Source organism: Plectropomus leopardus, chromosome 8, assembly GCF_026936395.1.
Source record: "Plectropomus leopardus strain MGB_pleo_1.0 chromosome 8, ASM2693639v1, whole genome shotgun sequence".
In the NCBI taxonomy this organism is placed as follows: domain Eukaryota; kingdom Metazoa; phylum Chordata; class Actinopteri; order Perciformes; family Serranidae; genus Plectropomus; species Plectropomus leopardus.
Window position 1 is genome coordinate 22,745,064 of NC_142183.1, and position 25,417 is coordinate 22,770,480.

Below are 25,417 nucleotides of genomic sequence, written 5' to 3' on the forward strand. Positions count from 1 at the left end.
TTCAGTGGATGATGTGCTGTGTTGACAGCATGTGGTCACAGCTGGAGGATTGTGTGTAAAGCCTGCTGGGCTTATCACTGGAGCGGCTGCATTGTCTTCCCTTTGAACCGACTGGAGCAATGCAGTGGAAACTGTAATTTCCCTAAAAGCTGCAGGCACTTCAGTCATGCTTCCTCAAAAGAAACACAACCTTCAGTAACTCAGTTCACTTGTGTTTATTTCTCAGTGGCACGTTATGATAAAAGAATTCCTTCTACCATTCGGTGGCACATAAAAGACTACAAATTGGTACAAAATAATACAAAAATATAAATTGGAAGTTTGTGGTGTTTGTGTTTTCATTACTATCACATTAGACACGTGTTGTTTGGGGTGAGTGACATCAGCACCTTTCACGGGAGGGGGAATGCACCTCTAGCTAAAAGACAAAAGCATTCAGTAATATCTATCACTCAAAAGAGGTGGCTGCAATATGCAACATATTCATTGTGTTCAGAGCCCGCTGCTCTCCAGAGGAGACGGAGCTACAGCAAGTCAAATCACACAATTATCAAAAATAAGTTACAAAAGATGAACCAGTGGTGTACACGAGACAGTGATGGCTGTGGTCAGTTTCAACAGGAAAACAACATATTGCACCTTTGACACCTCAGTGAGAAGTTGCTCATGAATTATGAAGAAAAGAGCAAGTTGAACTCTAAAAAACAAAATTAGTTCACACCAACAGAATTAAGCAGGAGAATCACAAAAAGCTTTAACTAAAAAACATTGAAGACAAATGTAAAAAAAATATATATAACAAAACTGTACAAAAAAAGTTCAAACAAAGGCATAGTATCTTAGTTCATGTCACTGAAAAACACGAGCATGTCCCTTTCAGTGATAAGAAAACAAACCAATATGTAGCTGTTTGATGAGTCATGATTATAAGAGTTGCAGTTTCAGAAGGCTTCATGTAGTGTTATCTGAGAGATGCACGTCTGATTATGAATTTAAGCTTCACAGCTCAGCAACGGAAACTGCTGAGGACAAGGCACGACATGGCCACAGCAAAATAAATTCAGTCATCATCATCGTTGCAGAAGTTGGGGGGCCACAGTAGAGCTGCTTGATTAGTGGATTAGTTGATTAGCAGAAAATTACAGCTTTTGTCATTTTTTAAGCAAAAATGCCCCAAAACTCTGGTTCCTGCTTCGAAAAAGTGACAGTTTCATGCCATTTGAATACATCACATTGAGCTGTTGGAAATTGTAACTGACTTTTTTTTCTTCTTTCTTTACTATTTTCTGTCTTTTTCTTTCTGGACAAAATAAACTGAAAAAATGAAAGCCTCAAAGGTCCAGTGTGTAAGATTTATGGGGATTTAGTGTCATCTAGCAATGAGAAATGCAGACAGCAACCAGCTGATACGTATCCCGATTAGGATTCCCTCAGTGTTCATTGTTCAGGAGGATTTTACTGGAAGCCGAATTATGCGCTGAGATATCTTATTCTCCATAACAAAAGAACCAGGTGAGCAGAAACACTGAATAAAGCAGTTTCACATTTTTAAAATATATATGCTCGCTAATGTGTGCTCACATTTTTTCTCTGATTATTAAAAATCCAGGCTTTCAGGTTTTTACCAGGAGCTGAATTATCCATAGATGCCTTTTTCTCTCCAAAAACAGTTTTTGTTAAAAATGACGAGTTCTTCAGATTCTGCTTGTGACGGAGGGGCCGCTAACTACGAAGGCTGACATGGAAACACAAAAGCGTGAATGGCACTGTATAGAGCTATTGTTTGAAACATGGCAGTGCATGGCTGTCACCGTGGAGAAAAAACCCGTTCCCTGTATCGATGTAAACGAAAACATAATTGTCCTCTGTTTCAGGTAATTATACACCAAAGAAAACATACTTATTATATCATTTTCCAATTCTGCCAATTTATCCTCGTAAATCCTACACACTGGACCTTTGATCAAAGATGAAAAAAATCATTTGTTTCGTTCCTTATTTAGGTAACAACATCCCAGAACCTGGGGTCCACGGTCATTTAAGGTATCACCATAGTAACCAACTGCACCGCTTGTGACTGACCAGGAATCTGGATGTGTTTACACATTGACAGGAAGTGGAAGATTGCAGCTTCAGAAATCTGGGAAGCAATTACCGTCGACTGCCCACAGATGTTGTGTTAAACCAGCGACCACGAGGTTGTTCCACTACGATGCAAACAGACTGTTTCATGCATTCAGTTACCGACTTGTCAGCAGAGTACGGTCCAGTGATGAAGAGGGGGAATATTCCAGCCCCCGCAGATGCTGCAACAGCATCCACTTTAAAGCATAACAGCAGAGAATCGTGGGAAGGCTGCTTGTTTCAGCCTTGAAACCTGAGCCTGAACAAACAGTTTCTATGAACAGGTACAAAGAAAACTATAATTAATCAATGGTGTGTTTCTAAGCTGGTATAAAAAGCTACTCTATATCAAACAAAAAAATGAAATAAAAAGTAATAAATGAGTCATCATAAATAAAAGCTATGGCATGTTTCAATGGCATCATATTCAAGTAATCTTGTTTAACTCCCTGATACTTAGTGGTTTATGTAAACATTGCAGTCATTAACACAGACACAGAACCAACAATTCATAAGAAGGCAGCAGCAATTCATATGTACAATAAACTAACAACGTCCACGTCTTCGTCACTATGCTGGTCCAGTCACATCAGTTTGTGTTAAATTCTTTGAGTGGTGCCGGAGACACTGAAATTAAAACTTAAGTACGACAAAAGCCTGCAGCTGTCAGAGACACGTTTTCACCCGGGTGTGCGAAGGCTTTGCCACAAGGCTCGACTTTGGAGATGGGAGAGAAGAGATGAGGACTGAGAGAGAAGAAAAGGAAAAAAAACACCGCAGGCGTGATCCAGCTGCGGACTTCACCTGCTGTGCTCGAGACAAGGAATTCTTCTTCCCCTCTGAGGGCTTGTGTGGTGAGGAATTCTCAGAGGGGCCCTTCAGCTCAAACAGAGGCTACAGGATCAATGCTCGCTGACACTCAGAGGACACGTGAAATTCTCTCTTTTTCTTCTTCTACCTCTCTCATATGGTGGCTAAAAAAACTGCCAATTTTTTCTTCTCTAAAATGTTCAATTTTTGGGATTAGAAATAAATTTTTTTTTAAAAAGTCAAGCAGCAAGATATCCTTATCGTAGATTCTTTGTGTTCTGTGCACTTCTAAAATTGGCTCAGCTATCACACGACTGAGAGGAGGCACTGAATGAGGTGGGTGTTCGATCACACTGCTGCTTTCATCTCATTCACAGTGATGACAGTCTCTTGATAACACAAATTTTAAAAAACGGTTCAAAATATGGCAGTAACATTTTTGCAATGCGTCAGTATGTCATAGTGGTGGAGCATTTGTCACGTCAGTGTGATGACTTCCACCGGGTCTGTCTTGCCTTTGGACCTCTGCTTGCGTTTGAGGCATCTCTGTGTGAGGGACGAGGGAGTTGGACAAGCTGAAGGTGTTGCGGAGCTGACGGAGAGAGAGAGGAGATCTGTAAAAGGATATTTCGGGGTAGGGAATTGGGTCGGAAGCATAGCAGTGCACTCCCGCAGGGGTTTGTGTTCCCTCTCCGTCTCCTGGCGTCACCTGTCAAAGCAGCCCGCTGTAAAAGTGTGATGGGCGCCCAGGTAGCCCCCGCTGTAGGCCATACTCAGACAGTGACGAGGCTCTCCCGCGAGGGCCATCTGCACCGAAATGGGGCCTTGGAGAGGCAGCGCGCGAGGCCCCGGCTGGAGTCCCGAGGTCAGGCTTGAGTAGGAGGGGAACCCACCCCCAGGAGTCATGGAAGGAGCCCCAGTTAGGAGCCCCATCCTGTGGCTCTGAAGGAAGTCCTGAGACATGCTCACCACAGGCCCCAAAGCCTGGGAGTCCGCCAGCACCTGCAGCTGGGACAGGGATGGGGAATGCTGGGAGAGGGGGAAGCTGTCTGGCTGAAAGAGCAGCTGCGGTGTGGAGGAGGTGGAGGAGGACGACGAGGCTGGTCTCTGGATGGATGACACTGGAGAGAGGTGAGAGGTCTGAGGCTGAGACTGCAGAGAGGACGGCCGGTGAGGAGGAGTCGATTTGGTCTTGTTGGCCTCCTTAACGTCATTGTCATGAGCACTGTGGAAAGAAACATAAAAAAGATTAGATCACTTAAATCGATCAAATTAGAAAGTATAACCACCTTTACATTGCAGGGGGGAGAGCAAAGTGTATATCCAGAAATATAAACCCATTACCAGGTCAGAGATCGGCTCGTACCAGCCCTTTTTATTCCCACACAAGTAGTGTGAACATGTGCAAACAATTACACTTACACAGATGCAGACAAATAAACACACACAGCCGCTGACCGAGAAAACTGAGACTTAATTGCAGTTGTTAAAGGGCAGATCCATTATTTATTTATTTATTTATTTACCATAGGTTTTTATGATTCTATAGCTTCCCAGTAGTGTTCTTAATGTAGTTAAATCCAAGCATTCAAATTCTGGTCCAAGTACATATGTTTTACTGTCAAACTGTGATTTTCCCAAGCCTTTCTAAAAACGTTTTTCCATGTGACCTAAAGTAATTATCCGCATGATGATGTTGCTACATATAAACCGCCATAACCCGCCTAATGTGCCTCTCCATAACTAAGCCTTCTTTGAGAAGTGTGTCATCGATCTTCAAAATTAGCTGTGTTCCTCTAATCTCCCTTACCAGCTCAGAAGCTAAATGGTGTACTGCTGTGAATGCCACATTAGCTCACACAGCGCAAACTAACTGATCAGGGAAGAGCAGCAACTCCTGTGCTCTGTGAGGTAAAGTGGGAAAGTGACGTCTTTAAATGCACGAAATCCCTACAAAATGACATATTTCATCATCTATTCGGTCGGATAGCAAGATTCAGTTTAATGAATCTCCATTGATGTTAGCTAAGCGCTAAACTGGAAGTTTTCAGTTCAACCTGCAGAAGTTAGCCACTTGGGCGCATTAAGCCATGCTCGTCCGCTGTAACTCCTCAAGTGTGCGTCCTCTATGGATCCATTAATGTGGAACATCCGGGTAATTTCATGACACTGAAATTTTTGGTTTCATGTGAAATTGAGCAGCTTTTATAGGAATGAACAAGGGGCCTCTTGATACAACCCCAATTCAAAACATCTGAACTATCCATTTCAGTCATTATTACCATTATCCCTAACCTACATCACTGCTTTTTGCTAATGGCTGACTGAGCATTTACATTTCAATAAAACACTTGCAGGGGCGCCCATAGCTCACCTGGTAGAGTGGACACCCCTTGTGCAAAAGGCTATGTTCTCATTGCAGCAACTGCGAGTTCGACTCCAGCACGAAGCCCTTTGTTCTCTTTCTTCCGCTTTCACGCTTACTCTGCCCTATGTAATCAATGCAAAAGAGCCCCACCCCCCCTAAAAAAAATCTTAAAAGAACAACATCCCAAACACTGGAGATGGAGTCGACCTTTAATTTACACAGCACTGAGGCTATCAGCTAGGATTATCAGAGGGACAGGCTTTTGTCAGATGATACAAACAACAATATAAGCCTCTGCTGGTTTAAGCAACAGGCATTTAATAATCCAAAACCATGGCAACCAAACTATATAGAGACTCGTCTTCCAGTCTGGCTCTCTGTTTCACCGTTTTTTCTCTACTTGACTGAGTGTGTGTGTGTGTTCCTTACAGCAGCATTAGCTCGATGCACTGGGTGAGGTGGTCCCAGGTGTAGCCTGTTAGTAGATGCAGAGCCGTCGTCCAGCTTGGGGAAATCTGAAGGCAAATACGAGATGCTGCCACACAAGCAGCAGCGACCTGGGATGGTCGGAAACTCAGGAAGGCGTGGTCTACAAGAACCCAGAGACAAGAGTTTCATAAATGATCTGATCAAACTTACGCCACAAGCTTCACAAACTCATGTCCTACTAATTTGGAACAAACAAAGCAATGTCCAGTTCCTCCTCTTGACCCACCTTGCAGTGAGACCTCCAGAAAGTAGTGAGTGTATTTGTCCATGAAAGCCTTGGTCTTGGAGAGGGAGGAGAGGGGCCAGCCGTTGTACAAGTCGCCCTCCTGCACTGAGGCATGGAGGTAGTAGTCAATAAAGTGGGCCGGTGTGGGCATGCACAGATTCCAGCCAAAGGTCTCGAGTAGCAGAAGCTCCATTTTTATCAGATCCTTCTTGTTGAGAACCAGGTTCAGGCTGCACATAAAGCCCAGAGAGTTCAGCTGCTCCAGTTTGGGAACCCGGTCCTCCTTCTCCTCAAATTTACCTGGAAAGAAAGGAAGAGATGTAGCAATGTTATTAAACAGCATCTAATGCAATTCATTGTAAATGACAGTTTGAGGTGGCAACATATGTCCTACACTTCCCCATGACAATGTATTTTTTTGCAAAGCTAAAATAATCTTACGACTGACCAACAGTAATTTAGTCTGCGACGATTTTGATAATCAATTCATCATTTAGGTTATCAGGTAAAAACGGCACACATTCCAGCTCCTCAAATGTGCAAAATTTTGGGCTCCATCTTTTCAATGACACTTTTCTCTGGATATCTTGTTGTACTGTACCTGGATTTGGGATACCCCTGCCAAACACCCATTTTTTGACTGTTCCACACTGCTCCTGAGTGTATCTAAATCTAGACTGGGTAAAAATGATTCCTTACAGAAATATGTTTAGCCTTGTAACATAATTTGTTAGAGGTCTGACACACGTAGGGGATTGAAGCACAGGGGAGAAGATGGGTTGGGTTACGTGATGCGGGCTGACTGATTCTATTAGCAACTTTGAAAATTGTTACTCTTAATATCATTATTGGGGGGATTTCATTCACTTAAAGAAAAATGGCTAAATGACTTGAATGTAACAGATGATCATTTATGTATAAAAGCCCAAATGCTTTGAGCAATAATGAAAATAAAAGTTGCAGTTAATTTACTGGTAAGATGCTTTTTTTGGAAATGATAACTACAGAGGCACACTTACTAACAACTATGTAAATAATCAAATCATTACATCTTCAGGAAGAATCCCCAAAATTAATAAACAGGCTAAAAAAACAGAAAATGGTTTCTTGGTCTCAGCCAAAGTTAAAACCAGCCATCCTGATGTTTGGTGATGATTAGAGATCTTTGCTTTCTTTCAATATTGCAATGAATATTATCAGATGTAGCCACATGGTGCGGGTTTATGGTGAGCCCCAAAGAGCCTTACTCCAGCTTCCACAAAACTAAAGTGCCTGCTAAGCATTAGCAATTAAGCTGACTATTACTGAACATCTGGCTATAAAGCTAAGCTATTACACTAACAGGGAAACGTCACTGTAGGCTTACAGAGTGTGGGGCACTTACTGTGGATTATACAAGCCTTACGCTTTCTATGAAAAAAAATCCCAGTCAGCATGATCCCCAACATTTCTGTCCGTCTCATTCACTCCATATCCTCAAAGACATTACAGCGGTGCCACTATGGTGAGCCCCCTCCCCACCCCAAGACATCCTCCTTTCCATGGCAACAGGCCTGAGGCCTCAGGGGTCCAAATGACCAATAAAGAGGGGTGACTCATTCTTTAATCCAAGGGTTCAGTAGGTCTCCTTTGCTCAAACTTCAAGAATAAGGGCGAGGTTTCTCAACAGGTTGCCCTCAAATTAAAATCTCACTTAAAATTTTAAATATTTCCAATTTAGAAGAACAAAACACATGCACAGTTGGAGTGATGAGGCTTCCACCAGGCACAACCATATTTTGACTATAAGATATACAATGTAGACTTTTCGTAAAAAAAATAAATAAAAATAAAATAAAAAAGTAGACTCATACAGACCTAATGACTCATTAGACTGTGTGGTAGTGTATTTATCTGCAGAGACTTTGCCCTTTGCATGTATAGCCTTATTTTCTCCGGAGGTAGTAACTGTGCTGAAATGATGTCTGTATAAACAGGATAGCCAGCAGAATGGGATCATTAGCAGAATGGGTGTGACATTTTACAGAGGTGTTTTGTGTGCTACCCACCCCTGGGAGTTTTAAAAGGCACCAAATACTAGTCAGCAACTAAGTCAAAGAAGAAAAGCATCAGTCAAAAATGTCTGCAAATTGGGGAAAATAATAAGACTCAGGAAATCCTTACCCACTGACCAGGGGACGAGATCAGCTGCCATATAACAGGGATGGCAAATGACTGATATTGCCACGCTATGCTATTGTTATTGTTATTATTGTTGTTGTTGTTGTTAGAAAGAACTGCTGACAGATACTGTATGCTCCATGTCACACTATAGGCAAATGCTGTTGTGTTAAAGGTCATGCCCATTAGAGGTGTGGCATTACATTGTTAATAATAATACTGGTATAATTTTTAATATGTTAAAAACATTTCTATTGTGACATTGTGTGTTGTCATTGCGTGGTCTTGTAATTAATAATAAAATAATTTTCATATTTTTCAGTATTTTTCATATTATCAAGAATACTGTTATCATAAATATACCCTGAAATATGGTGATATTATTTTAGGACCATATAGCACACAACTTTGCATCACAGCACTTTTGCTTCTGCGATGCCTGCATGCTGTTTAAAATTCTCCTTCGGAGTCCTGCGATGCTGCCGTTGTTTAGATCTGTGTAAAAATGCAAAGGCAGCATAAAGGAGGGACTTTGTAATGGACTTATAGTGCAATCTCTGTTTAAATTAGGCTCAAGAGACACAGGGCAACAACAAAAAAAGATGCAAATACAGCAAGGCGAAAAGCTAAATGAGAGGGAGTTTGGGGTTGGCTTTCACTTTCACCGGCAAGTGTGCCAACAAACAGTTGCCGATAATCCTGCATAGTATACCTTTAGTTCTAACTGTTTGGGGAACACATCCAGACTTGTATAATGGAAAGACTTGAGTACTGGCCTTGGTGGAGGTCTGTGCTCGTGAGTGCCCTTCAACTTAAACTATGTATTAGCTTTGTCAAAATATGCATCTAGTTGGGGATTACAACAACTGTTCTGTTGGTGTAAATCTTGGCCTTTAATCTGCAACCATGGCAACCAAACATTCAAAAAGGGGGCTTTATTGGCTCTGAGCTGTAGTTAGAAGTGGATACAGTGCATACTCCAAGCATCAATTGTCTGCGGAGCCTTTCACAGACCTCGTTTACCTCTTTAAGCTCACGTCTCAGTGAGCGGGGCGTCTTCCTACCGACAAGTGCGAGTTTTACCACTGATGTTGCGACCCACCATTAAGCAAGGCAGGAGAGAGGAAGAGGGAATGGCTGAGAGAGCATGAGGGGAGGGGTGTGGGGGAACAGCAGCCCCACACAGGCCAGAGGGGTAATTAGCAGAGAGGCAATAATGGGATCTCTCCACCAGAACAGGAAGCACTATGAAACAGGGCTGTTTACACCCACCAGGGCTCGTTCCACAACCCAGTCCACACTTGCCCCATTCTCTCACCCTCATATCCTCTGGATCAGGGCTCTGTCTGCTGCTAGACTGCTATGTCCACACAGACGCTGCCATAAAAAGCCATCAATGCCCCCAATCTCCACATAACCCCAGCCTCTTTGATCTTCAGAGACACAGCGCAAGTCAATCTCCTCATTGTGCTCTGTGATTACTCTTCTGGTTTGCTACTGTGGGAGACTGAGCACATGAGAGACATGGGGAGCTTTGAAAACAAAGCAACTTCAGAGGGACCTACAGATGTACAGTTTGATTAAAGCCGCAAACAGGTTTGACTTACTTTAAAAAGAACTGACTCCTGTGTGTATCACAGCCTGATGGCTTAACTGTGGTCTCATTCATTTCAATGTGTTGGCACAGCAGGAGTGCAGCCACAGGGGGCTCAAGTAAAAAGACAACAAACCCAAAAAACACAGGGCAGTTGGGCAAAAAAAAGTTAATTCTGGTTCCACGTTATCTGTAGCACAACCCCATGTAAGATAAAAATGCTAATTAAGGTTGCAAGTACCTATTACACACATCATGCATTGTTCTGTCTTTGTTATTTGACCGATTATTTGTTTGGTAAAAAAATCATGAAGAAATGGTTCAAATTGCTCTTCATATTTTCCTAAAGCCCAAGGCGACGCTTTTTCAGTCACTCCAAAAAATAAAAAAATTCAATTTACAATCATAGAGGACCAAAAAATCCAGCAAATATTCACATTTGAGAAACTGCAAGAATTCATTTTTGGATTTTTATCCATCATAAACTTGAATGGTAAATTGGTAAAGATTCCTGCTGGATAATATTTTGTAGATACACTAATCCACTGATCATTTTAGCTCTGGTGCTAACTTGACTTTGGGTACTGATGGCAAAATGATGCTTTTCAATACTTAGGTTTGAGGAACATATATGTATTTCTACAGGACCCCTGCACCCCCATTTCTGCTAAATTTATCAAAGATCTGGTGTTTAATGTCTCATAATAAACACACTTAAAATAGTTTTTTTTCCCCGAAATGCTGACTACTGTAGTATTAGCATGTGATATCTGCCCCATAAAAACTAAACACAATTAAGAATCTGACTGAAAATTAAAGCATTTACTTTATCTATATCTGCACAATGTGATTAAAATCTGTTACCACACTTTGTCTTTATGTGGCTGTCTTTATATCCAAGACAAATGTTCCTTGAGACAAATAAAGTGATCTTGAATTTTAATTGCGGATAGTTTTCAGTACCTCATGTTAAAGACACATTTCAGTCTGTTTCCAAAAGGTTTGAGCTCTATCCACCAACATATACATGGCACACACATCAATTTCAATACCTTGTAGTACTGCACTATTTAGACAAACACAATACTCCTAAGCTATTTTACATGGCTAATGAAAATCAATATTCCGCCAATATTCCCCATTTACATGCAGTCGTGCATAGCCCTAATGCGTTGTTTTAGTGAAAATATGGAATCGTGCAATAGCTGCAGTCGCTTGACATTTTGCTTCTTTGCATGAAACAGGTAAGAGGCTGTGCGTCCCAAACTGCGGTAAAATCCCCATTTGAGACAAATGTTCTAATTGGCCTTAATACATGCCCAAAGAATGCTCCTAAAGTGTGAGTAATATCAGCATATCAAATGTCTTCAGGCCATGACACACCAAGCTAAAGGTCGTCCATCCACCCTCGTTGGGCAGATGGCGAGAGTCATTGGCGCAGTGTGTCGCACATTGCTGGCCCTCGTCGGCTTTTTTTCCTCCGATTCAGTATTTTGAATAGGCGGCGGCGGCCGTGGAGCCTGTCAGTAAATATAATCACTCTGATAGGCCATTCAGCTCAGCATGCGAGAAGAGAAACAGAAGTGAAAAATGTTAGCATACAGCTTAAGTTATGAGGGAGTGAGGTTGAAACAAACATGTTATATGATCAAAGATTATTTTTCTTAAACCACTGAGCTCTTAACAGAAACATTTCCTGATGTGTTGTGTTGTTGTTCACTGGCGCACAACAAATATGCTTTGTTCTTTCAATATTATAATGTGCTCACTGTCTTTCAGTTTCTTGATTTGAATGATTACAGACAACAGCTGTCTGCTGGCATGGAGGGTATCTCCTCTCACGCAGGCGCAGAACATTCGTGTGTCGGGTGTCAGTTTGGTGTGTTCCTGTGCAACTTTTAGGCCGAGACACGGCAATGTCAGGGCAACACGGCAGGGGGCTTTTGTCGCTGGATGGATAAACCACTGAACTGGATGTCCTCATTCATGTGTCATCTTTTCACCGATACCCTGCAGCAACAACACCACTGCAGCCCCTCACACTGTTTTACTGTTGTCAGTGTGGATGTGTGCATTCCTCTCCTGTGAGTTCAGCCTACCTGGAATGCAGAGCGCTAAATGATCCTATCTTAAGTCAGAAAGCAGGCAAGACACACTGATGAGGGAAAAAAAATGACTCTTTTTTACTACACCAGCTACCTTTCCATACACTTCAACTACAGGACACCTATCTGTCCTCACAGCACCCACAGGTGACGGTGATGACGAGAAGAGGTCAAGTAAACAGGGGGAAAGTCAGAGGTCAGGGGTTAGGGAGAGGTAAGAGCAGGATGCAGGGCCTCCTCCCAGGTGTGCTGTTTGGGAGAGAGGTGGAGGTGGAGGTTGGGGTGAGAATGGGTTGAGAGTGATAGGGGCTGTTGGGAAACCTGAGACTGATCTTCTCACACAAAGACGAAGACCTCCGTTTCTGCTGCTCTTCATTTCGCAGACTTACCTGTATGTAATTCAAGCACATTTTGATCCTCTAAACTAAATTTAACGTCACCACAAATCAGTTTTACTGTACTGTATTATTTGTGTGTTGTGTTCTTGTTCACTGGTGCACCGCAAACATGTTTTGTTCTTTCAGCATTGGATTATTATGTTGTTTATGTGCTAACTGGCTAACTGCATTTTGGTCTTAATAGAAAAAGAGACATGCCTTGAGACTACAATACCCTTTTTCCACCAAAAATGGCACGTATATGAAGGTTTTTTTAAACCCTGGAAAACCTGCTCAGAGTAGGCTATCGACTACTTTCTTATTGCCCGTCAACCAGAGCCTTCCTCCTTTTTTATATGTGTTACTAATTCAGTCTTTCTCTCAAACTTGGTGGTGATTAAATTTTAACTACGTTCAAGCACAGCTTGGACAGAGAAAGGTGGTTATTTGTGGTGGTGTGTCTTCGTATTGCAATGGAAAAGTGTTTAAAATTAACAAATCCATCCGGGTGTTATATTTCCATCACTGTCTATCAGAGCCTGAATACCTGTGACTACTGCAGTTTTTGTCCCTGGAGTGAATGCCGTTGGTACCTTTCCCACTAAATACAAAAGTAAGATGTTAGTGGATGTTAGTGAGTTTTTGTGCTGTGGGGCTAAAGAAGCACAACCTGAAGGAAAATGAGGAAAAATTTAGATCATACAAGACTCATTGTGGCAGAGCTTAAAATTGAATCCATAAGTGAAAGTAAAAAAACATTTTTTAATGCTATCTACTGATATCATTTAATGTCAATACTATCTTGTTAAAAGAGTTAACTGGAAAAAAACACAAAGGCAATCTTCATTTTCTTCCTCTTTCTCTCCTTCTTTTTCTCCTGGATTTGACAGGCATGGAGGAATTTCCTCTGCTGTTCAAACTCCTTTTATTTGCCGGTTCATCTTTCATTGGGAGTGTGAAATTGGTCACAGCTCCATCACAGAATCTCCGTGTTGCCACCCCTGGCCCCAGCGGCTCTCACAATGTAGGCCTGGGCCGACCCCTGACCCCTGATGCTAATGCCTGGGTGACCAAGGAGAATCTTAGAAACCCAACCCTGTGTACTGGGGTGTGTGTGTGTGTGTGTGTGTGTGTGTGTGTGTGTGTGTGTGTGTGTGTGTGTGTGTGTGTGTGTGTGTGTGTTTTGGGGTATCCATCCACTGAGGGGGTAAAGCACCTTGTGTAAGTGATGTGGGAGTGTGTGGGCAAACAGAGCCTCAGGCATTACACAACAAAACACAAAGCTTAATGCTACTTGTGGATTACAATTACACACAAGCTCTCGTGATCAAAATGGTGAACTGATGCTTTGGTAGCATCCAATGTAATGAATAATATGAACATTTTCAAGCCCATCTGTACATCTTTACATAATTTCTTTAATTGTGAGAGCCCCTCATGACAACAGTTCAATCAGAATTATTGTCAAGCCTCCAAATGGGGGATAGAGGGGGATAAAGGGGGAAGTGGGTTCCCTATTAATCTACATTTCAGGGCACCCTGCTGGGTGGTTCAGTTCTAACATGTCCCATTTTGCAGGCCACCACCTCTCCCTCCCTTTCTACCCTGTTTAACATCAGCAGCAGACCTGCCTTTGAAGTACCGCTCCACTCGTTTCCCAACCCCCCAGGGATGTGGGGCTGCTTTTACTGGCCGCCCTGTCCCAGGACTGGTTTGCTCCCCCTGTCCCTGACAAGGTGAGAGAACCAAGAGGAAACAGAGCCGGCAGCAAAAGGTAAAAGCACACCACTAGAGCCTGAGTCCGTTAAATTGTTATGTGGCGGTACAGCAGGGCCCTTTCAATGGAAAATTCTCTAAAGCATTAGACTTCAGTGTGAATTTTAATTAGATGATTACAAAATATATAAATAAATAAATCAGAGGTTTATCACAAGGTTGCTACAGCGACCATCTCCTTTTTTTTTTTAGCAATGTTCGCTAACAGCAAATCTCTCCCGTACACACAAATACAAGCCTGCAAACACAACAACCTCTACCCCTCAGCCTCTGCTCCCCTCCCCCTCTCTGGGAAGGGTCTGGCTGGCTGGCTGTCCTGCTTGCATTGACGGGCTTTTGTTTGAGGCCTGACTCGGAGAGCATATGGCAGGTGCCCCTCAGCACACAGATCCTCCCCACCCTCGGGCTCCCAGGCCTATCTAAGTGCACTGCGTAGTCAGTATGACAGGGGTTCTTGTGTGTTTCACAGGATGCTCTTTTTTTGTTTAAAAGGCCCTTTGCAGAATCAGGTTCACTGAACAAAACAGATTAAATCCAGTTTCAACAATAACACGCTGCAGAAATGCTCCGAGCATCTAGTGATCAGAACAAAGAGCCAAACAATGAAGTTAGTGAAATATATAAACAAGGGTTGCAAAAGTATGAAATTTGAACAGTACAATAACCATCTCAGAAGATATCACTGTTTTTACAATACAGTATTAAAGAAATATTATCATTATCAGTCTGTGTGACTCTTTAAGGAAAGAAAACAGAAAGATTACTTTTGGTTGAACAAATGTTTTATCACTGTAATTTAGACTTGAAACCATTTTTTTAAAAAAATGGAAGTACGTGTTAAAGTCTCCCTTTTGAAAATAACTAAGATAAAGGTGAGATTCTTTATCCTGTTGCATTTTGTTTCAATATTGTATATGTGCAAATGTACACAGTAGGATAATTGTCAGCTTTTATGTCACAGTATACCTTAAAACTGGCACATCACTGCAACCCTAATACAAACAGAGAGTCAAACATGGTGACAATGTATACTAGCTGGCTGCAGAGGCACATCCATGATGTCATTTACCCAAATAAATAGCTGCAGTATGCAGAGCTCTGACTTCAGGGACCATGATCTGCCAGGAAGACTGATGTGATCACTGCAGGACGTCATGGACCGTAACACAATAGAAACTTAACTTTGAGGATGTGGACTGATTTTTAACAATGCGATGTATACACAATGGTCTTTACTGAAAGTCACATTAAATTCCTCAGCATTATGGTTTCTCGGAGTAATTGGATTCTCTGGAATGAGGTGAGGCCTCTAAATAAGCTCCCAACAGTCAATAACAGTGAAAAACTGACCATAATCTCACTCCTGCAAATGAAGAAGAGCTCATCCATGAACAAACACATGCACACACAAGCACCGACAAAAACACACACACACAATAGAGTAACAGGATTAAGCACTGACTGCTGAGAGGCACAAAAGAGGTAGCGATTAATTAACCAAGCGCGGAAGCAAGGACATTTTTAAGAAAGACAATGCATGTGGCTGTCAAAGACAGGCAGCAGGACCTGGGGAGGCCGTTCAATAACTAGGCCAGATTCCAAAGCACCTCAGGACAGATAAAAACCCAAGACAACTTTGAATCAAACGCCCTTTCAAGCCTTCATCAATCATGACTGAGACTCCCTAGAGTCCTCGGGGAGTCAGAGGCTGGAGAGCAGAGAGAAGGGAGCCTGACTAACTGAGAGCCACAATCAAAAGATTCAATAGAAAACCAGATTAATCTATTAGAGAACAGAAGAAGAACCTCTGTCCAGGTTGGATTGATAATATTTCTATCACTCCATGAGCAAACTCTCAAAGCTATTCTTGGATTCTCATGAGATTGCTTTTAAATAAAACTGCTTTCAAGTCTCATATTCAAATTTATCCCACCACAGAGACTACTCTGATTGCAAAGATGGCCTGTGTGCGACTACACATACACACACGCATACAGAGCCCTCCCAAGTGAGCAGGCCCTATTCCAGACTCCCACTTTGACGGCATCATTAGTCTAATTACCCATGATGCCAAGGGCTGCACTAATGTACAGAAAACCTCACAGTATGTTAATCACAAGACAGACACAGAGACACTAATAACTACCAAACAACCTGCACCACACATCAGTGGGGAGGAATGATTAGCATACCTGCTTTACATGAAAGAAACACAGAGACAATATTATATTTCACAGCAAAAGAGCGTGTTTAGTTATCACTCCTGCAGAGAACACTAACAGCTTAAGAAAGGAGGCAACTACGACCAAAGAATAACATCATCAGCCAAAGGAAAAAAAGCTATTCAGGAATTTAAATTCAAAGCTTTTACTTAATTGTTTCAAATCTGTTCAATCACCAAGTATGTCCTCTGTCAGGCAGCAATTTAAAGGATAAGGCTGATGTTATTTATGTTTTTTGTCAACAAATCCCATTTCCTTAGTCCAACTCTAAAACTTTCCAACTTCTCTGTCCAGCTGGCTCCCGGCTCGCATGTTACTACTGAAGATGTAAATCTCTCACAAACTCAGTCATAAATTCATAGCTTCACAAGCTCAGTCATTTGCTAAAACAGCCAGCCACTGTAGTTTTTAGCATACATCACTCAAACAGGAGGAAATGGTGCATTTGTCTGAGGCTATTTTCAGCCTTGGATTAAAAAATAGTTGGTGTTCAAGTCAGTATTTATTACAGACTGTCCAATATGGGATTTTTGAAACTAATTTAAAAACAGAAAGAAAAACAGGCCTTCAGAATGCTGCCTTTTTACACAACTAACTTCATTAAAGAATATTTAACATTATTATATTTAGCACGACACTGTCCACCAATTCGAGAAATAGAAAAATGAGCATTCTGTGCTGGACAAACTATGTAATTACACGACTGTCGGAGCCACTGAAGCCATGTTTTCTGCTTTGTGTTATTCCATATGTTCTGTAAAAAATGTTTTCATATCGGTGCATATCAGAAAACATGCATGCCGCAACTGACCTATCTGTGAGAGGCACGTAACGGCCGATAAAATCGGCCTACCTATATATCAAGCTCTAATGCTCACAGCAGCAAGACAGTGTATGTGCTTTTTAGTCAAAATAAACTACGGAGCTCATGTTCATCACAGTGACGAAACACAACACCCAGTAAATATTGAGACACATTTATGTGTTTTTTATAGTATTCCTCTAATCAGTGTTGCACTGAAAAATACGACTCATCTTGTGAAAAACAGGCTGAAAGCAGAGAAAAGTGCCATAAGAGAATTAGCCTGAGGACAGAAGTGATTTGTGTGAGGACAGTGGGTTGGCTGTCCCCTGCAACAATTCACGTTTTCAACAGAAAATCACACCTTTGATTAGAGGACATTTTGACCTTGGCAGGTGTGATACTATTTCAAACTGACTGGATGAGACTAAAGAAACAGCAGCAGCCCCAGTCAAGTTAGTGCAGCCAGGATCAAAGACATACATGTAGTTCTGCGGACACAAACATAATCCCCGACAGTTTCCCCTAAAACAATGGTTCGCTCATCCTGCCTCAATGGAAACCTTGTTTTTGTCGACCCGACACTGCAGCTACAGTAAACTGTCGACACAGGCTATCAGATCAGCCTGAAGAGAGGACCTGGAGTTAAAAACACACTACCGTAGTCTCTTGAGTGTGAATCAATTTAGCCTTGTTGGAGGAAGTGTTGCACCTTATGCCATCTGTGCATAAACCACAGTGAAAGTTTCTCTCTTTGCACAGAAAATTTATAATGTAGCTCCTCTGCATTAACTGCAAAAGTCAAAATACAATTCTTTGCAAGATGACACAAAATATTCTTGGTCAAGTTACCTATGATGTAGGTTTACACTAAAGTAATAGAGTTTTTTTTAAATACAAAAATTTGAATATGTGGAGTCTTGAGAAGTAAAATGAATAGCTGGTCATCAAATAAATGTTTCTAACAAGCTAATAACAATGTAGACTGGAAGAAGAGGAAGGCAAAAATTGGACTTACTAGCTAGGAGCAGACAGGAGAGGGCGATGACATAGAGCTGCTTGACGGCCACATCGTAGTGGTCCATGAACAAGTCCAGCAGGTAGACGGCTAGGTGGCGCGCTGTCGGACATAGTTGGTAGCGATTACTCAGGATGGCCAACAAATCTGCAAAGTACCGCCGCATGCCGATCTGCGGAGAGTGGGCTCGGTAGACCGGCAGCTTCAGCTCCTGGAGAGGGAGAGGAGAAAAGGGATGAAGGGGGGTTAGAGGAGCAGGGTGGGCAGGAAGAAGCGGAGGAGAGACATGGGGGTTGTAAAGAATATGCATAATAATAGTGAGCCATGCATGTCTCCTGCTGACTGAGTTTAACCGCTGTCAGGAGCGCGGCTGTGTCTAAAATACTCACATTGGAAAGAAAAATCCATTTACCATAAGAAATTCTTTATTATGTTTCAGCCTCATTTCAGTTTCATGTAATTCACCATCACTGCCAAGAGGAGCTAATTTGGGTCATTGCAGGGGTCTCTGAGCAATGTGCTGTGTGTGGTGGTGGTGGTGGTGGGGGTTGGTTCCTCCAGTAGAAGTTGAGTTGTAGATAGGATTAGGTTTCACCCCTAGCACATCTCCTATTCATGTTCAATTAGCTACATGTGTTTCAAAGTGGAGGGTAGATACTCGGGGGCATTAGCATTAAATTACCCTTTACAATCAGCTTCAGAAAACAGAGGAGCAAAAGGATCTAGTTTCAAAATCTGCCGCAGAGTAAGAAACAACTAACATTTAGTACAAACTCACAGCCTATTCTTTCTTTGTATTTAAGCTTCTTACATCAAAAATGTTTTTGTTTTTCAAAGATGTTTTTGCTCTCTGGGAATCTGAGTAAAAACAAGGGCTTTTTGATTTGGATTTAATAAGAGATTGAGGATTGGTAGATTAATCTCACAGTGAGGGGTCCTCACATGAGAGGAGAATTGCAGAAAACATCCACATCATGTTGGGATTGTTGTTTAGAAACATCCCTGACTTTAAAGCTAGCTCAGTGTGGCTTTATATCTCCATATTTCAAAATAAAGTCATAGAAAAGCATGCTACAGTCAGTATTTAACAAAACACAATTTTCTGTGAGCACAAAATGTACCATCACTGTCGGGTTTGCGCGAAATATCAACTATTTATATTTGTGCTTGATGATGCTCAGACTGACACTTCAATAGAATCTAAAAATACACAGTACCCCCCTACCAAATCCACATACAGCCACTCCACCCTCTGTGCCAGAACCTACCTTACCACCCAATCCTCCCCAAACTCTCCTCTCCTCCCACTGCTTCTGCCTCTGGTCCATCTGTCTGTCTGGGAGTACAGGGGCAGCAGGAGAATGGGGGGTAGATGTGAAGGGTGGTGGGGGCTGCTGCAGTCTGGAGGGGCTCCAGGGGGGTCTGTGTGGGGTGGAGAAGGTGCCTTTGTGGGGGACCCGCACCGTAATTAAGGATTCCACAGCTGCCTCCGCCTGATTTGCATGTCTGATAATTTGCCACATGCTACACACCACAGCTATCTCCCACATCAGGGCATTACCGCTGCAGCAAACGTCATTAAGGCTGGATGAGACTGTGGGAGAGCAGGCGCCATGCAGGAAATCTGAACACTGTGCGAAGGCCTTTTTACACACAGCTCAGATACTCTTTTCACCATTCCTTTCATTACTCATTTTACTGTGCTTTCAGCTTACCCACGTCTGAAAACATCCAGTCATCAAAAGTTTCTGCAAGCATTTCTCTGTTCAGCTGTAAAGCAACCTGGTCAAAATAGATATCCTGAAATGTGAATTTTTAGTGCTAAAGCTGGCAATTATTTTAAATTCCAGTTTATCTGTTGACTGTTTTCGACAATAATTTTTCAGTCAATGACCAGCAAGGTGACCTTTCAGATAACAATGATAATCAATTTATTTGAGTCTTTTTTGAGCAAAAATGTCAAACATTTGATGACTCGTGAAAATTCACAGCCTTTTTTTTATCTTGCATTATAATATGTATTGAACTGATGGTCAGATAAAACAAAAAAAATGTCCTTTTCACTGGTTTCTGATGATAAATTTTAATACAGAAAATAATCTTCAATGAAAATGACTAGTTGCGGAAATGTAGCTAATCTTCACTATTGAGGTGCAGAAACAAGCAAATTTTAATTATCACTTGAAATATGACTCAAATAATATGACTCATAATGGAAATTGTCTTTTGAAATTATATGGCTGCAATGGGGTCTAAGAGCATTTAGATGTAACGGTCTTTAAAAACAAATACTTCGGTCTTTAGTGGAACACCAGGACAACGTGATGTTATGAGTAGATGTAAGCTCACTGTAGAGAAAAATTAAGCCCTCATTCTTGTGCAGAGTGAAAAGACTGTCTTCCTGGAAAACATATCTTTATGCATTTAAAATTAATCATGTAATCGCAAACAATAACTATAATAATACAATTGTTAATTGTTATAATATAATTATATTAATATAATTGTTAATTGCAGCCCTAATTGTGAGTTTCACAGGATACTTTCCTTACATGGTCAAACAAACCTACTATAAGTAAAACAGAGACGAATATACAGTGTATTATCCTGTAGATGTGCCTAAATAAAGCAATCAACTCAAATCTTAAGCATTTCCTTAAATTACCTTATATAACTTAGCAGCATTACAGTGGGCATGTGCTGCTGTGAGCCTGTTGCTCAAGATTCCACCAAAATGCTGAAACAGAGCAATCAAACCTAACATTAGACCGACTCTCATTATAGTATATGAGAAAAGTGTGGGCGTGTTGTTTAGTTTCCTGCTCTGCGTGCAGATTTTCAGTCTAATTGATGTCTCACTCTGAGTCAGACATTGTCCAGCATGAGTAAACTGTGTATAAATGAATGAATCACATACACAGCACACACAAACATCTGATCCACAATCTGATCCACTATAGTCCTGCGTACAATCTCTGGTACACTCAGGCACCTGATATCTAAAACCTGATCTGTATTCCTCTCCCTCAGCGTGAAGCTGGCAGCCGAGTCCAAGCCCGAAGATGCCAGTCGAGTGACAGATGTCTCCATTAAAGTGACACATGGGAAGAAATATGATCACGCTTCAAGGTTAATTAAGACATTTTCAATTAATGAGCCTTAACTCCTCCATGTAATCTAATTTAGATCATGTTTAAATAGACAACAGGACCATGTAATTATATTTTCCTCTCAACTTTCAATACATTGTGTGGTGTATAATAAGCTAGGATGTTGCTGTGGAATATCAACACAGGCCTGCTGGTTCAGACCATCATATTTGTAGGTTAGCAAATTATGATCACAATCATTGTCAATAAATTTGCTACTTATTTTTCTCATCATTCAATCACTAAAATTTCAGAATATGCTGAAAAATGTCTCAATTTTCTCTTGATCAATTGGTTGCAAAAAAGATGGAAAATCAACTGTCTGTTCATTTCTGTTCATTTTCGTGTCAGTGTTTTTAATGTTTTATGCAGAGCACTCTGAATTGCCTTATTGCTGAAATGTGCTATATAAATAAATTGCTTTACCTTACAACTAATGATATTTCATTTTTGACATATGTACTATTATATTCTTTTACCTCAATTTATAGTTGGGTTATTAAATGCCACAAAATTGGAAAAAATGTCCACTATGAGTTCTATTGTGACTTTTTGAAGTGCCTTTTTTGTCATACCAATAATCAACGACCCAAATGTGAATAATAATGAATGAATAATGAATTTATTATGATAGGATAGAGATAAAATCTAAAAATACTCACACAAAAAGACTTAAATAATTGGTTTTATTGCCATTTTTGATGCAATATGTATTTAAAACAATTATCTGTTGTCACAATTGTTGCTGATTCCTTTTCTTTCATTCATTAAGTGATGAATTGCCTAGTCATTGTATTTTCAGGTTGTTGGAGAATGAAAATGCTTGAAAGATGTTAATGTTTTTCAATGTAAATGTCAGACTTTGTTAAACAGTAACAATGAAACAAGGTTTAGCTCCCAGGCTATTGTTAACCAAACCACAGATTCCCCTCTAAATAAAGTAGTGCTCAATAATAGCAGACTCACCTTGATGCGGAGCGATTGATGGATATCTGCAGCTAGCTGTCCTTTCCACCATTGTAACTCCCTCTCCATCTTTCCCATCCAGAGGAGACTTTAAAAATCAAGTTTTATCTGCTGAGACACAAATGTCCAAAATAAGACAAAGTTCAAACACTCAGAGAAGTGAATGCTGGCCTGAAAGTGGTGAGGATAACTAGAAAATACTTTTCAAATTGGATAAAACCATCTGATACAAGACGAAGTTAGAGTAATTGTAGTAATTTTCTCATTTAACCTTTTTTTTTTTAATCCGAGCAAATTGGCTTGGTTTTCTTCAAAAACATGAGGGGGAAAGGCAATGAGCAACCTGATAAGAAATTATCTACAAATCGCAAGAAATTCTTAGATTTAGATTTATTTTTTAAAGCTAGGGAAAATGTATCAATATGCCTTTTGTTTTTTTCCTCTTATCTTTTTCGTTTCTTATTCTTAAATCATTTTCAGGTCATTTCCTTGTAATTTTTTACTAATTTCTTGCTAATTTTGGGGTCATTTCATCTTTTGATGCTAATTGCCCTTTTGCTAAGGTTTCAAGGAGTTAAAAGATTTTTAGAAGCAAATCAACTTGATGCTTGGGTTTGTACCCACACTTAAATTAGGCTATTATTTTCCTTTTTAAAAATTCTTGTGAAATACAGTCGTTTTGACAAAGTTTTCAAACACATTGCTAATCTTGTAGCAGATGTCTGTTTCCCTGCATAGGCCATTTTCTCTGCTCGGGAATTTAAATGGCTCAGTTAAATACCCGCTCGACCACGCTGCAGGTCAAATGAATCAAAGCAGCCTTTCACTATTTCCATTTTCACACGGTTGTTCACTTCCAGCCACATATTTCTAACATATCTCACACTTTGGTTATCATTCAAAACGCGTCTGCACCACGAGACAGCGGCCAAACAGTGAGGCTACACAAGTTAACTGCCCACCGAGCTCACAAACACTCGTTTATAAAACAAAACAGCACACTGCAACGACACTACACATCTGAACACAAACACGAATCGTTTCTCCAACGCGGCAGACACCGGGTAAACTTTTCATCTCGGTGGTTTTTACATGTGCCACTCACCGCTCCGACGGGAATGCCCCCCAGACCCCTTTGTCTCAGTCCGACATCCTGAACTCCTCTTCGGCTCAACTTTGAGAAAGACCTCTTTTTTCCGGCGAAAACACAACGTTCAAATCCGCTGGCAAGATCATACAACAGCTGCCATCGCTAAATCCCGGCAACAGGCGTTCGGTTGCGCCGTTTCCCCCCAACTGTTTACACTTTTCCGAGAGGTTTGGCTCCGCCGTTTTCTCTCCGGTAGCTCCGCTGTAACAAAGTAACGTCCTCGGCTGCACCAGCTGCTGCTGTTGCGGTGCGAGGCTCGTGCGCTCGACGTGAAGGGCCCTCCTCCAGCCTGGGAGTTGTAGTCCTTTAGAGGTCAGCGTCAGAACTACAAACACCGACTCGTGACAAAACTATTTCATTTTATTATTATTTTTTTTACAGTGTGTGAATTTTGTTATTTTCTTCAATTCATTATTTACTCATTTTAGTTCAGCTGTTATTAATGTATCACTTTGATATTAATCTTAGACACTTTTCATTCAAACCAAGTTTCTGTAAGCCTAGAAAACATTTGATTGATTGGTTTGTTGATTAAAGCAAAGGACCACAGTTTACATACTAAAGTAACAGAAATAGAATAACGTCTTTTTTTTAAAAAAAAAAAAAAAAAAAAAGGTAGAACAAAAAGTTACCTTTTCACATAACCCCATTTATTTATTCATTTATGTATAGGTCTTGAAAGGGCCAGCCCTAAACCTTTGGGGGCCCTAAGCAGGATTTGGTTTGGGGGGGGGCTTCATTGTAAAATGTTGTCACATCATACTGAATCATCTTGCAAATATTAGTTTAAGCACAAAATGTACAAATGAGCAATAAAGATAAAGATAAAGTAAAACCTGTTAGAATTGAAAGTTATTTATTCCGGCCCAGAATAAATATGACTACCTCGGTGAGATGACTGTAGAAATAACTGTTAAAGCCTCCACTTTGGTAGAACTAACTCTTAATTTTTTAAAATACATTTATTAATTCATTTTTAAATCTTAAGCTCTTGATTATTAGTTATTTTATTTTAAATGTCTTCATCCCCCATTTTTTTAAACTTTTTTTTGTTTTACCTTAACATACTTCAGACGTTATTCTTATTATTAACTGATATATGTTGTTACGTGGTTGTCATATTTGTTATTATTCTTTAACCTCGGATGAGATAGGTAGTGTGGGTTCATTGTTGGAATAACTTGTAATGACTCTTAAAATGCTAATAAAATCTGTTCATTAAAAAAAAGATAGCTCTCCCATATTTGATGCTCACTAGTCAATGAGCCAATTTCTTAGTTTTACTGAATTTAGGGCATCAAATGAAACACTCACACACAAATAATCTGTTGTTATTCCAGCTTTGTCAAACATATGGCCCTCGGGTCAAAACTGACCCACCATGGGGTCCAGTCTGGTGCACTGGATGACTTTGCACACCTAACACTGATACACAAATGAAGGCTAAGAGGTGTCAGGTTAAACGGTGAGTATCCCTTATCACTTAAAATGCTGCTTTAGAGACTTTTCCCCTCAGAATACAGTTCTCTGACATAAAAACGAATACTTATTGGGGTCATATATAAAGATCATTGTGAAGAACATTGTGCAAAATATTGTCAGCAGCTTTTGTACAAAAGATTCTGTATCAGACTTCTGTCTGTAAAGAGTAGTTGTTGAACGCTAATGCTAAGCCACTGCCCAAACGTTTGATTTGTAATTTTTTGTAAGGCAGGAGATAACCTGCTTCCTAATGAGCTTCCACTTTAGTTTGTTGTGTTGATGCCAGCCTTACTGCACAGGAGTGGAAATGTATAGAAACATGTACATGCAATGATGGTGAGTAGTAGACTGACTGAATGTAGAAAAGAAAAAGATGAAGTTGAAGAAAAAGATGTTGCTGTTTTTCTTGAGATATCTCAGGCTGTTCACCATCTGTTCTGTGAATGGATGGACATTTTCAGGATGAAGGTCATTACACTTAAATAAAGAGGAAAATTTGAAGGTGTTGTTATTTAGGCCTCCATGCTGGTCCAGCTTACTTGAAATTAAATTGAGCTGTATTTGGCCTGTGAACTACAATGACTTTGACACCTCAGAAT

The 25,417-nt window shown here is 40.7% G+C and overlaps 1 protein-coding gene across 2 annotated transcripts; it reads right to left on the reverse strand.

The window, feature by feature from the left end:
• Positions 1-200: 200 nt before the first annotated feature.
• On the reverse strand, positions 201-25,394 carry ccnjl (cyclin J-like). Of its 2 annotated transcripts, none has more exons than XM_042493673.2 (6): positions 23,292-25,394; positions 22,187-22,294; positions 18,072-18,282; positions 6,018-6,317; positions 5,732-5,891; positions 201-4,159 (listed from the first exon to the last, which is right to left on the reverse strand). In XM_042493673.2, the coding sequence occupies exons 2-6, from the start codon at positions 22,262-22,264 to the stop codon at positions 3,640-3,642; spliced, it is 1,269 nt and encodes a 422-aa protein (XP_042349607.1). In that variant the 5' UTR covers positions 22,265-22,294; positions 23,292-25,394; the 3' UTR covers positions 201-3,639. The 2 variants fall into 2 exon arrangements, with proteins under 2 accessions (XP_042349607.1, XP_042349608.1); XM_042493674.2 differs by having other exon boundaries at positions 22,187-22,297.
• Between the last annotated feature and the right edge of the window lie 23 nt (positions 25,395-25,417).

Bases quoted from the DNA above. Each gene is read 5' to 3' on its own strand.
- ccnjl (XM_042493673.2), bottom strand. From the start codon at position 22,264: ATGGGAAAGATGGAGAGGGAGTTACAATGGTGGAAAGGACAGCTAGCT. The intron at 5,892-6,017 runs GTGGGTCAAGAG...GGGTTCTTGTAG, and splicing joins TCTGGAGGTCTCACTGCAAG to ACCACGCCTTCCTGAGTTTC. The intron at 4,160-5,731 runs GTAAGGAACACA...TTCTTTCCACAG, and splicing joins TGCATCGAGCTAATGCTGCT to TGCTCATGACAATGACGTTA.